Here is a 14,437-nt window from a genome sequence, read left to right as displayed (position 1 = left end):
AATTTCATATAAACCCAGCCCCTTCCATGACAAAGTTTTCCACATTATTGTACTGTAGAAATTTCTCAAGAGAGCTGGATCACTGAGGCCAAAACATTATGACATATGGTAAAATAAAATTCAATGGTATTTAAACAGTGCTAGAAGCCCTCAAACCGCCCAATCATAAAATCCGCAAAGAAAAATGTATTCTGTGCCTAGTTCAGAAAACAAAGTACCTAATCAAACTGAAAAACTTACTAAAAGAAATGCAACAAAGAGATTAGTCTAGGAATAAAGGCATTCATGCACACTCTCCACAAATACAACCTCTGTCTTTTTCTTCTTCACTATCAAAGCTTTCCCGCCCATCATGTCGTGGACTAGAAGGAGAGCTGTAACTTTCAGATGATGTTTCTCCACACGTATCATGACCAGATCCAGCATCCAAATTCAGATCTAAAAATACAAGTTGTCAGTTTATTTTTCATCTCAGTGTATGGAAGTGAGGTTATTTTGGTTTTCTCACATTTCAAGCTAGTTGAGATTTTAGTCTGTTCCTACTTAATTGCATCTGTCCCTTGTATTCCTATCACTTCCATTCCCAGCACTCAGGACTGGTCTCATCCCTAGATTTGTGATCAGTGAATCCTTGGTGTTAAAGAAGGTGATACAGAAAATTGATATTTATGCAAAGCAGTGAAAAGAATGATAATCCTGAATGACTGCTGTGATGTTAATACCAGGCTGTGTTCCAACACTGATTTCCCCTGAACAGTAGCAATCCAGCATTTCTGCTGGCAGAGCTGCAGTGCTCCTCAGTGATACAGGCAGAAAGCTAACTCAGCAGGACATGGCAAAACAATGCACCACTTCACAACTCACTCTTCTAGAACAGGCTTTAACCAAACTTTATCAACAAACCCTATTCATAGAAAAACAGGAGAATTGAAAAAGTGGTAAATTGTTTTCTAAATTCTGAATGGATCACAGGACACTCATTTGCTGGAAACCAGCTTTCAGGGTGGGCAGCTGCTATGGTTTGGCTTTCAAGTTCAGCCTCAGAGGGGAAGAAGAATTCACCCTCTCTCAGAATCTATGACAGACACTAGCTGGAAACCCCAGCCTGCAAAACCTTGGTTAGCGAAACTTCAGGACAAAAATTAAGAGCATTTATTATAATGATAATTATAATTTATACTCATTTTTTATTGCTACTAGAAGTGTAACAGGTTGAGATGGCTCATCGAAAAGTTGCCTTAATGCTTCAATTCTTGAACTAATTTCCTGGATTAAACCCATAATTGCTTAAATTATTTTAACAAGTACTTTGAACATCTAATATAACCTGGAGCCCCCACGTGAACCTGAGATCACTAAGAGCCAGAGTCTAAAGTGCTAGTCACAAACTATCAAGTCTTAAAAGTTACCTTTGTAACTAACTAATGCTTCAGACAAGCTCAAAATAGGGAGGAGAAAATGAAAGAAAACATGATGCAGTTAAGAATCACAGTCTCGAAATAGGGCATTTCAAACCAAGTCTGGATATATAAACCTAGGCAGAGTTCAGACTTATTTTTTCCCTTAGACTGTATCTCCAATAAGTATCTCAAAAGACATTTTGCTGTTTATACGTGGGTTGAAAGCTCATCTCTAAGCAGGATTTAATGGCTTCCAGCCTCTGAGGGTTCCAGCTTCTTTTTAAACCAGCCAACAGTTAACAGGAGGCAATTTCACATCTGTAGAGTGGTGGGTAGAAAGCAAACAGAAGTCCTATGGAAAAGCATTCCCTACTAACTTTGCAGAATCAGAGAATCAACTAGGTTGGAAAAGACCTCCGAGATCATCAAGTCCAACGTATGCCTAACATCACCTTATCAACTAAATCAAGGCATCAAGTGCCACATATCCAGTCTTTTTAAAAACACCTCCAGGAATGGCAACTGCATCCCTTCCCTGGGCAGCCCATGTTCTTTCTGTGACAATTTTTTTTCTAATGTCTAGCCTAAACTACCCGTGGCACAGTTTAAGTCTGTGTCCTCTCCTCCTGTTGCTGGTTTCCTGGGAGAAGAAACCGATCCCCACCTGGCTACACCCTCCTTTGAGGTGGTTGTAGAGAGTGATAAGGTTGCCCCTTAAGCACCACTGTATTATCTCCTAAAGTCATCATCAGTTGATAAAAGCTCAGTGCGCTTTGCCTGACAACAGAAACAGTAATCAATCAGAAATGTATGCAGCAGAACTCTGCTGTAGAGTGTTTTCTGCTTAACGGCACTTAACTAGAGCTTTCCAAAATTATTCTAGTTTTGCTAAGTTTGTGAACAGTGAATTCTTAAAGTTTTAGTCAAATGCTTTTTGTAGAAGGTAAAAACACCTGCCCATAAAACACAAACAATTCAGAACAGGATCCAGCTGGAACTCTCCAAGGTAAGAAGCAGTGAAAAGAAAGAATAAAAGCTTAAGCAAGATTGTATCACAAGTGGAAGCAACAGAAATACAAGGCACTTTCAAGAGTTCTTTAAACACTTAGGCCAATTAGGTGGTGTAGAAAAAGGCGAACTCTTTTTCAACCTTCTGTCATGAGAAGAAAGACAAGGTCGGAACTGATATCGTGAATTTAGAAAACATGATGGCAAAGTCAATGAGTAACATAGTCCTTCAGAAATTTGTAATAAAGCTTGGAGACTCAGTTTACTAAAGGACACAAATTTAATTTTCTCTTACAATTGACTGATGTACACAAGTCTTGACCAAGACACCACATTTAGGATTACCCTAATCTGAAAACTCTGCTCGGGCAGCATACACAGCTCTGTGTTGTAGATCAGTGGTCACTTGGTTTAAACACTACAGCTTATCAGTGGTTCACACCACAGATTTTATACAGGTATCTTATACATTACACAACAGATGAAGAAACTAGTAGGTTGGAAAGAGGACGCTAATGGCAAGATGCTCCATATGCACACACTCAGACTGCTAAATTTCAAATGGAAATAGCCCAACAGTAGCTGTTTGTGCAATTACTCCAGCCCATAAGCCAACGTACAGAGACTTCACTAGTATTTTGCTATCTACGTATGAAGAGACATACCCCAAGCAATTTGATACAGAAGACTGAGTCTAGTGTGTTTATAGAGCAAGTGAAAGCACAAATTAGGCTGCCAAAAGACTTGCACCAGAACGTTTTTCAGACTTGTGCTTTCCCCTTTACAGAAGGCTTTGAATAAATCAGCTGCAAGTTCTGCTTCTTACTAACAGCTTTGGAAAAAGCGCCTTACCTTTTGCTGTCCCAGTACGGATGTGCTGTGACGGTGCAACTCGAACTCCATTGCTCCTGCTAGTCAACCTGCAGTCAGTTTTCTTTGCTTTCTCCCTGTGTAAATAATTTCATGGCTTTTTTGCAAATGCATGAGCACAAATAACCAACCATGAATGAACACAGAATGACATTGGAAACAAAGGCAGTGACTCCAGGCCAGAAATGTGTATTTAACAGATACAAAAACAAACTTAAATAATGAACAATTAAATAGAGGCTGCTGGTGCAATATACCAGGAACTAAATCTGCAAGCAGTGTTACTAAACACTGTGAACGAAGATCTATATAAGGAAAGACACCAAAAAGGAAGTGGTGCAAAAGTAATTTTAGAAAGCTGATTTGTGTAATGCAGCCCTACACCAGTCTAGCATAATAGCATCTGGAAACTTGGAAGTAGGCAGAGTATTAGGTAAAGGTAGAAGTGCTTTCACTTCTCACAGTACAGAACTGTGTAGCCTGCAGGAAGTTCTGAAGCCCTCTGATGTGCAAATTATCTTCAATATGACATTACAGCCAGTTACCACCCACTTCATAATGTTAAAGGTTGCTATCAACCCTCATTTGATTTTCAGTATATTCCGGATAGCTTTACACCTTTTAAGTTTCAATTAAATATAAAGGGAAAAAGGCAATTTAGTATTGGTTTAGAACGTACTTCTACTCCATCTTTTTATTAAATATCAAGCAATATTTTGAGAAATGAGCACATTCACTTAAATTCTATTTTTCAAGTTATTTCTTTACAGAAGAGAAAATAAGGATTTTTATGTAGTTTAGCTTCACACTATACCAGCTCTTGTGCCACCACAGCAAATAAAAGCACCTAATCGACTGCAGACTCTGTTCATCAGAGTGAATGCATTACACTTCATTTCTGGATTACTGGTTACATTGGAAACCTACTTCTCCAGCTGTGGTTTTCCTTTCTTCTTGCTTACTGCAGACAGACTTCGTTTTTCCACTGTGTGCTAGACAGAAAATACAAAGACGCCCGTCAAGCAACAGAAGTGGTTTATCAAAGCCAAGAAAGCACCTTTTCTAGACCAACAGGTCCACAACTCCAAGAGTAGTGTGCTCATAGGTGCTATAACCACCAAAAAAACCACTTGTTCAGTGCATCTGAGCCTGTAAAATAATGCATCATGTCTTGTGTTTACATGAGAATCAGCAAAACACTCAGCAAATTACTACTTGCAAGTATGCCAGATATATCAATCAAATTATTGTTTGCATACTGTTCTTCCTCTAGAGGATAAAACCAAATGTATTTCATCACACACCTGCTATAAAGAACCATCACCAAGCTTAAGGAGCTACTAAATTTATTGATATAAATGGAATCATTTGATAGTTGGGAGTAAGAAGTACATGTGACAAATTACTTCTATGTAGTGACAAGCAGGTACCTAGCCTTAAACTGGAGGTTTAAGCTGCTAAACTAAACTGTAGAATACAGCATACAAGCACATAAGAAAAACATAGGACCTACACAATTTTTCATGTATACTATCACTAACTGTTATTAACAACTCATATTTGGCAAGGTAGTAAAATTTATGAAAATTCTGAAATAATCTCTGTCCAAATCATTGTATCTGGTCTTCCTTTAAATAGCTTTTCCTCTGCTTTAGTAATTAGCTTTTTTCTTGCTTCAAGCTTGCAGCATTTCAAGCTTTGATGCAGTCTACCATTTCATGTTTAGAAGCCAACCTCAATTACCCTGCTTTATGAAATACGGAAACTATTTTTGTCTGACTTGCTATTCCACACATAACAATCAATAGCCAAATTCCAAACATAAATAAGAGTATGAAATACTCAAAAATACTCAAAAACAAATATCAAGCAATTCTAATATTCTGGATTTTTCATATATAGGCAGTGAGCGAGCTTCCTTCCCCCAGTTTCATTAGTAGATAATTTTATTTATAAATAATTATTCTGCTTACCTACATTCACAATGAGATTGAGCACTGAAGAGACACAAATCTCAAAGTGTATATGCATCCATCTAATAACTTTTTTCAATTATTATTTAAATAATGCAGGTAAGATAGAAAGAATGTTTAACTTGTTGTACCTACTGTAGCATTAACACAATTTAGCTACTAATACAGTTCCTAGTTTCTTCCTTGCAATAACAGAAATTGCCCAAGCGTTACAGAATCCTCTCTGATCACAATGCTTAAGTAACAGGAAAGTGCCTAATCAGAAATTAACATTAGACTTTTCTGATTACTTACATTCTGCTGGGAAATTTTATTTTACAAATTCATTAACAAAATATTCAGCTTTCTGAGACAGTGGTAAGGAATTATGAAGCATTTTCTAATCAAGTTAAGTCAGTAGCAACTTCAACACTTATTTTGTACAATTTTAAGAGCACATTTCATCTTTTAAAAGCTAAATCTCATCATGTGTAGTGGGAAGACTTCTCAAATGTCTCAGAATATGGTTTTAAAGAATAAACAGTAACACACCTGGTCAAGTAGGTTACTACAGTGCTCTGGGTGCTGCTGGACAATACAGCTTTTCCTTCTCCAGTCCATCACCCCATTCTGCTCCGAGTGCTGTATGTTAAGGCTATCCAGTGAAGAACATTTTGCACTGCTAGTGCTGCTGAAAAAAAAAAAAACAAACCCCAAAGTTATGCTGATATGAACAAACCTGCAGGCTTTTCTTACCAACATACATATTTCACACCATGTTGGGATATTTTGCTTTCAGAAAACCCTAGGAATTTTCAAGAGATTTAAAAGATGTAAATTACAGCAGTTCTTGTGCTCTAAAGTTATGATCTGACCATAATTTGAGTTCCTTTTTCATTTGTCTACTATAATTTGCTGTAGAATTCAGAACAACAGAATTTGTAGAAAACAGTAATTGAGGGAAGAGTTTCATTGGATACTTCTACACATAAAAACTTCACTATTTTCATACCAGATGTGTGGAAATATTCCAGATAGCAATGTATTCTGAATTAATCTTCTTTCTTAACATTAATGACAAAACCAGAATTACTTTGTAATCCCTGTTTCAGATTTCATGAGATAATTAAAGAAAGGAGCACACAGTTACTACAGATCATACTGCAGCTGTGTTTGTTTCAATTTCAAAATAGTTAACTTGCTTTGCATTTTTACCTTCATGAATGCTAGTTTTGAGTAGTGCAGGGAGAGGGGAGTTGCACTTGGAATTTACTTTGGACTTCACAGTGATTTCCACTGAAGCTTTGCTCTACAGCAGCTGGTCAGAAGCAATGCTCAACTAGGTCTGAGACCACTGGTAAACAAAAGCTGCTGAAAAAACAGTCAGGGTTCTGACAGAGTCAGTAGGGCACAGGGATCCATAATCTTTTCGTGCCTCATACAAAAACATGCCTTACTGCTGGCTGGATGCAAAAGAAAAAAAGAAAAAAGGAGTTAACACTTTTAAATTCTTATCTAAATACTTATGGTGATAATTGAAAATGCCTTTTAATTCAGGGCTGTTGGCAAGTGGCTTCAGAAAGGTTACTGCAATATGAAATGTTACTCAGTTCCCATGATGGCAAAAATCCAGCTCACTTGAAAGCACAAGACATGCTGAAGTTCCAGTAGCTACTTATCAAATACCTCTGTGAGTAAGGGCTCAAACTACTTAAAAGATACACAACAGAATATAAAAAAAATTAATGGCAAGAACCCAAGAAGGTCCCAAAAGACAGATGTAAGCCCCTGACTGCAAAGATGGAAGCAAGGTCACTTTATAAACTTCTACCAAGTGGAGATAAATTATTTCACTGCCAAATTTGCAGTCAATTCATGGAAACTGTAGTATGGCTGAAGTTTTTGTTTTGTATGTGTGATCTCATTCCTACCAGTAAATTTTTGAACCTCTCAAGAGTAAGGCTGCAATTCTGAATGAAAACAAGAGGTAGACAGATGCACGGTGTACCGCTGCTATTTGAGATGAACTGCTTGTGACTCCAAACAGTTTTATGCATATTTAAAAGAGAAAAGTTTAATTCAGTGTCATTTCTTTACAACCCATCAACAACAGGCATAGATTTTAAGGAGACAGACACATAAACCAAACAGGAGAGGACTAACAGACCCCTAGCAGTCAAGAAGTAAACACATTTCCCCCTCTTAGATAAACAGAAAATAACAGTTAACTAAAGGAGTTTCTTTCTCAGGACTTTATGGAAATGTCTGTTCCTCTCTTTCCTACCTAAAAGATAGACCCTAAACTACAGTCAACTTTAGTATAATTCATTGTACAATGAATAAAAAAAAGACAGTTTCTGTATTAATAACTATAAGCTACTAATTTTGAATCCTGTTCTGATGACTTTGTAGTAGGCTGTATGTATATCCACCAGTGTAATCGCAGATTTTGTCAAGATGACACTTTCTTCTTGAGGAAATATACGCTGAAAGAAGGGGAGTTAAAAACCAAAACAGACACAAACCACTAACTTGTCTTGTGGTAAATTCACAAGAATTTTGTCTGTTAAAAGATCTGTGGACCTTAACCAACTGTTCTGTGCTATGTTTATATTCTAATTACTGGAATTCCAGGTACATTTTCACCACAAGATAAATACCTTTTACAGATAAATCAACACTGAACAAAACTGTAAATCCCAATAAATTTCGTATCCATTTCTTTCCCTTAATTTAATTCAATTATTGCACAACTATGTGCAAACATATCTTAAGTTTTTAATCAAAATACATTAATGAGTTAATTCACACTAGGTACTTCAGGGATCTGAAGGCATATGTAAACTACTTAAATATGGTTAGGAACTGGTTCCACTTACAATGGACACAAACCAGCAAGCTAGCTGTGCATGCATATGCCAGTAAGCAAGGGCAACAATGGACTACCTTCACCTATAAGCTCTTCTCTGAGGTTACTTAAGCTTCAAATCAACAGCACTGAAAATTTTCAGTACAAGCATGGGGGTATGTGCACATAGGAAAAACACATGCTATAGAGACAGCTACTACTCATAAACACAAATCAAAATATCAATTCAAATAGTGAAGATTCACAAAATTTGGATAGCTCTTCTGTCCTAAATTTTGTGCATCTTCACTATTTGAACTGATGTTTTGATTTGTGTTTATGAGTAATAGCAATCTCTATGGCATGTATTTTTCCTATTTAGAAAGATTTAGAAATAGTCTTCTGAACTATTTTTCTAATAGAGATTAAGTTAGTAACAACCTCCCAGACAATAAAAATAAGACCAGAACACCCCACCAAACAAAAGCTCCACAAACAAGCTTTAATCTAGAAGGACACATACTCTCAAAGCACTAAGAAATGGAAGTTCAGACATGTAACATGGTCACATTACATCCTAGTACCTACTTGGCAACAGGACTTTTTCCATTATGCTTCTTGTGAACTGCTGTGTGTTGCATTACATCTGGAAAAAAAAAAAAACAAAGCCAAATTTCAACAGCAATTCTATTTAATCTTTTAAATCAATCCAGCAAATTCACCTTTCCATCACTATCAGGCACATAGCAGAAGACATCTTCATTAAACAGCCAGGCTTAATTTACAGTGCTGAAATTGGCAGGTGCATAAAAGACAAATCAGTTTGTACAGATGATATAAACAAGACTTTACCTTCCATTTCACAGAAGAATGAAAGAGAGGAACCATGACAATGCTAATGTTTGCTCATCTCTGTATTTAATTCTAAGCACTGAATGCATGACTGAGTATCACCCAGTACGAAAGAATAGAGAGAGAGGAAAGGAATGAGTCAGAAAAAAATACAACATTTTGTAATTTCCTCTGAACTACTGAAATTAATCGCAAAACTTTGTAACACATTCTGACTAGCACACAAAGACCAGTCCTACACTAAAGTACTGCATTCTGAACCTGAAAATTCACTATGCAAGTAAAACTTTACAAATTACATCTGACAAAAAGAAATACTGCCTCCAAGGCCAGGCTGGGTGGTGATCTAAGTAACCTGGTAGAGTGGAAGGTTCCCTGCCTGTGGCGGATGGTTTGGAACTTTAAGATTGCTTCCAACCCAAACCATTCTAAGAGTCTATGAAAAAAAACTAAGAACTTTAGAGACACAGTCTACCCTTTTCTTTAAGGCAACTATTAAATTTTAGCAAAAGCAACTTTCCTTAATTCCACTTATTGATGATCTTGGTATTCTTGGTACTTATGCTTTTGACTGAACTCCTCTCAACGCTACACGTAAGTCCAAATTATAGTTTAAAATTTTGAGAAAAAAACTAATGATTTTTAAACTTCTGGTAAACACCAAAATGGTACAAAAGGTGTTCTGAAATGCATATGTAGTTTCACCAGGTGAAGAGATTTATGTATTTTTAAGAACAATATATAAAAGACTATTTGATCAAAATTGTAAATTTACTTGGTGTGTTCTGAACTCTAAAGAATATGGCAATGATTATTTTCATAAGAAAAAGCTGCTCAAACTGCATATGTAGATTACTGAATCCATACAAGTTCAACAGCAAACTTCTTATGAGTTATTAATGTGAAAGAGGATAAGAGTGTTGTCATTACTTGAAAGCCAGCATAAGTGTTCAGTGGTCCATGTTCACACATCAGTCCCCTTTCCCATCCTTTCCACCTACCAGGAGATTATATTTATTTCCTTCCAAAAACATTGCAAAACCGGCTTGCTGTTCCTTTCAGAATGAAACTACTGACCAAACACCAGGCTGCTGCTTCCAATGTGTGAACTGTTTTTGAGGCATTTGAAAAACACCAGATTTCAGACTGTAATCAATACTCACTACAGTCCCAAACTTAGTAACAGCCCAGAGTATCAAAGCAGCATAGGTTACGAATAAGAACAAGAAAACTTACTCCTTTCTGTGTAAAACTAGAGGCTAAACAAATTTGGCATATTTAATGTAAAACAGTCTGCAACCCTTGAAATACTGCGCTTAACTCTGAACCCTGGTAACTGAAGAATAAATAGGCAAAGACTATGAAAAGTCTATAAATAATGAAAATAATAATGAAACTCCATGAATCATCTTGGCTCAAGATTATTTCAATTGTGAAATATATATTCCTGGTTGTTCAGCACAGCTGTGAACTTCTGCATTCAAGCTCTCTATGAACACTGCCACTTCTTGAATTACAGAGCAACCTCTTAAGGAAACTGCTGAAAGTACACAAAAATTCTTCATTTGCACAGCAGATTTAATTCAATTTTTGTACCACTTTATACCAATGAAGAAATCAGTCAAGTGTATGATTTCCAGAACTGAATGTGGTAAAATATCTCAAAGAACCACCTTTGAGTACACAACTACCTTCCTCCTGACTTGAAGCTTCTGAACTGTCCTCCTTGAAGTGTTCTGCTGTCTTAACCGTCTTCAAAGAGGGTTGTAAGTTACCTGCAGAGAATAAAGTTCACGTAGTAACTTTATAGAGCTCGAACAACCGCACAGTTGCTGAATGTTTTCACTAAACTGGAAGCTAGGGAAATGGAAGACTGAACCTATTGGTTTGCATTTGGCAGCAATCTGAACATTGCCTCCTTCAAAGCAGGCCATCTCCAAGAGTAAGGCCTCTTAAGAGATACTTTTATTTTGAAGAAAATAGTGTTGAAAATAATTTTAATCCTATAGTACAATTTCAAAAGGCTGTGATCATGAAAATTATTAAGAGATATTCCTACTATGCTGCACTTCAGATTTTTCTTCAATCATTTTGTGTTACAACAGGAAATGGGAGGAGAGCAATGACAGTTACTAGCATTCTTCTGCAACAAATTATACTCCTCCACTGTCAAATCATTCATCTGCCAAAAGAGACCTAATTTGGGCTAAAGTCTTCTAGTGCCCTTAAGCACAGTCTTCACACACCAGTTTTGCCTTTTTATGCCAGACAGGATGAAAAAGAAGCAGGAATAATATTCACAGTTTTGTTGCAGAACTACCACTTCCATGCTCTGAGAAAGGACTTCGTTTGTTAAAGGATCTAACTCTAAGAGTCTACTCTTTCCCTCTCAAAAAGTTACAAGTTAGTGCAGGTAAAAGCATCTGAAAGCTGTTTCTTAGGAGCTTGAAACATCAATAAGAAGATCCTTCTGAATATCATGTGCATGGAAGATACTAAATCCCCAGAGATTATGCTCTCATGTCTACTCCAACCTGAAAAATTGTCTAAACAACTGAATTTATGAACCAGGAGGGAGCTAATTGATTTCCTCTTTAATGGAACCATAGCAGCATAAATTAAGCTTACTGAATACTCAGTGTGAGATCCCAACTATTATTTCAGGTATAAAGCCTTTCACCAAACACAGAATTCAATTCCACATAGATTTTCCTAAAAAACTTTGTATTTCTGTGAAAAGGTATTTTTATCCCTGACTATATATCAACTGAAGACCAACTTAAGCCACAAATGCTTTGTCTGTCAATTCATTCTGCATGTTCTATTCAAGAACTACATGAGATTTTTCTTAAATATATGCTTCCTTTCCCAACACTGTCATGCAAAACGTGCCACTATGACTAACTCGCATTAACAAGTAGCAGGATTACAGGAATCCCAAACAGGAAACATAGAAAAATGCAAAAACCAACAATAAAAAACCCCCTCACGCATCACTTAACTGGGGTGATTTTGACAACAGGTAGTGTGAGTACTTCTGTCTTAGTACAGCTTCTATTAGCCTCCACCACAGGAAATGTGACTCTGAGCTACCCTAAAAGTCATCCAGTGCCCCCTTCTCAAAAGAAAAACAGCTATGCCTAAATTTATCACACTAATTCTCTTCACCAAATGTTTTCTTAATATCTAACTCAATGTCAGGGCCTGAATTGTGCCAATGGGCTTTGCAACTCTTCCCTGCTCTCCCAAGGGCTTCACGTGCCCACAGGTGAAGATCCAATCTGGTACACTGCAGTTTTGCAATTTGGGGAGTGACTGCTGGGAAAAGAACTGGCAGACGCCTCACCCAGGGCCTCCATCCTTTGGCTCAGGAGCCGCATTTGAGCTCAGGCCCTTGCCTGGGGTACACTGTCTGCACACCTGTGCCTAGACATGAATCTTGCTCGCCCTGTTCTTAACCCTGACCTACTGACTTATTTTCCCACCTTGACCTCAGACCTGCCTCACTACTCTGGACTTGTCTGGTAATCACCAGCCTCTTGCCTGCCCCTGGTCCCAATCTTCCTCATAAGAAGTTAAGCCTAGTGCTTTCTGTCTTATCCATCAGAGAGAACAGATCATCCTCTTTACATTACGACTCTTTGCTATTCGAAGACTTGAATCATCTTCCATTTGAGTCTCTCCTCCTCCCTGCTAAACAATTAAGTTTCTCATCCTGTCTGTCATGCATTCTACATCTGACAAATCCCCATGAACTTTCATGTACTTATTTATTATTACAAAAATTATCTCACATTTAAGATCACTTTGTAATCTGTAGGACTTCAGACAGAATTGACATTTGTCTATTCTCCTGATCTACCCACCCTGCAGATCACTTCTGCCCAGTCAAGTCTGTCTTGATCAAACTTAACACTGGTTCTTTTTTGAAACCATTTCAAATTACCACCATGTACAGCAATGCATTTGCAAGTCCTTCCCAACCAGATGCAGTCTACAGTCTAAAATACGCACACTGTCCAGTGTGCCCATCGTTAACATGAATCTTTGTGGATTTTGGAAACTCTTTCCTCCCCATGCAGCCTTTCAGTACAATAGCAGTACAAGAGAGGTGTCAATCTTTACAGCCGTAAATTCCAGCCAGTTCTAAAATCATCCTGATTGTTATTAGCTTAACGTTTTCACAAAACTGCCATGTAAGAATGTACAAGGTGCTACTAAAAATGTTAGAAAGTGACCTATAGCTTCTACCCTAACTACAGTGCTTCTGTCTCATCATGGAAAGAATATATTTGTCACAGATCACACACACCATTTCAAACTAAAGTCAGCTGTCATTCCTCTGTTTTTTCCAAACGAATATGAGCCCTCTGTTTGGAACCTCCAATCTATTCAATCCCTTACTAAGATCTTTGGCAACTTCTGAGGCAGTGGCAATACAGACAGTGCCTCAATTGTCATGGTGTATAACATGCACTGAAAGAATAAAAGATTCAATGGAAACAAAGATCACATCCATATAGAGAAACCAAGCTTTGGTTGCACAAACAACTGTACTACATAAATAGGTTAAGAGGGCCACCAAAGAAATCTCTGCAATGCAAATGCTGGAACACAATTCTGTATGTTCTGAAACTAGGGACATCCCATCATTGATGTACTCAAAACAAATATTAGTTTAAATATCAAGACAGATGCTTAATTGACAAAAGAAAAAAGGCAGATGTGATTTTTCAGGTCAGTTCAAACCTTTTGTTCCAAAATTGAAGATTTTGAGAAAGGAAGAAGTGCCAAACTGTTGAAAGGGGAGGGGGCAGGGGCAGGGGCAGGGGCAGGGGCAGGGGCAGGGGCAGGGGCAGGGGCAGGGGCAGGGGCAGGGGCAGGGGCAGGGGCAGGGGCAGGGGCAGGGGCAGGGGCAGGGGCAGGGGCAGGGGCAGGGGCAGGGGCAGGGGCAGGGGCAGGGGCAGGGGCAGGGGAAGGGGCAGGGGAAGGGGCAGGGGAAGGGGACGGGGAAGGGGAAGGGGCAGGGGAAGGGGCAGGGGAAGGGGCAGGGGAAGGGGCAGGGGAAGGGGCAGGGGAAGGGGCAGGGGAAGGGGCAGGGGAAGGGGCAGGGGAAGGGGCAGGGGAAGGGGCAGGGGAAGGGGCAGGGGAAGGGGCAGGGGAAGGGGCAGGGGAAGGAAGGCAAGCTGATGCTACATAGCATGTTACCACTGTCGAAAGTATGAGTACCTGCTCAAAAAACTATTCATTGACCCGGAGGTCAAATACAACCAGTATTGTCAAATACAACACAAAATTATAAAACTGTACTTAGGCACAGCAGCAAGAATAGCTTTTTATAGACTTCTCATTATATAAAACAGTATTAGGATATTTCTTACTGTGAGTGTGCAAAGATTCTGATGAAATTGATTGGAAGAAGTTGTATACTCTCTGATTCTGCAGAAAAGCTTGCGATGTATTTGAAAATAGCTGCCTGAAATTTAAATGAGAGTTTTTTTAACTAC

The 14,437-nt window shown here is 38.2% G+C and overlaps 1 protein-coding gene across 2 annotated transcripts in view; it reads right to left on the bottom strand.

Annotated features, from left to right (window-relative positions):
- The window catches only part of ZCCHC2 (zinc finger CCHC-type containing 2), a 44,318-nt gene that overhangs the window by 4,890 nt on the left and 24,991 nt on the right, over window positions 1-14,437 (bottom strand). The window contains exons 6-12 of one of the 2 annotated variants that reach the window (XM_005526469.2): window positions 14,312-14,406; window positions 10,622-10,705; window positions 8,667-8,724; window positions 5,783-5,921; window positions 4,206-4,270; window positions 3,261-3,355; window positions 310-438 (exon numbers count right to left, since the gene is read on the bottom strand). In XM_005526469.2, the coding sequence (XP_005526526.2) occupies window positions 310-438; window positions 3,261-3,355; window positions 4,206-4,270; window positions 5,783-5,921; window positions 8,667-8,724; window positions 10,622-10,705; window positions 14,312-14,406 (665 nt within the window). The remainder of the gene's footprint in view (window positions 1-309; window positions 439-3,260; window positions 3,356-4,205; window positions 4,271-5,782; window positions 5,922-8,666; window positions 8,725-10,621; window positions 10,706-14,311; window positions 14,407-14,437) is intronic. The other variant, XM_014255593.2, reaches the window with a different exon arrangement.

The sequence above is a fragment of the Pseudopodoces humilis genome, chromosome 1 (assembly GCF_049639895.1).
Source record: "Pseudopodoces humilis isolate 2021_Gansu_Grassland_sample_001 chromosome 1, ASM4963989v1, whole genome shotgun sequence".
Taxonomy (NCBI): Eukaryota; Metazoa; Chordata; class Aves; order Passeriformes; family Paridae; genus Pseudopodoces; species Pseudopodoces humilis.
Note: the sequence above shows the minus strand (reverse complement) of the source record. Positions and strands in the feature narration are given on the sequence as shown.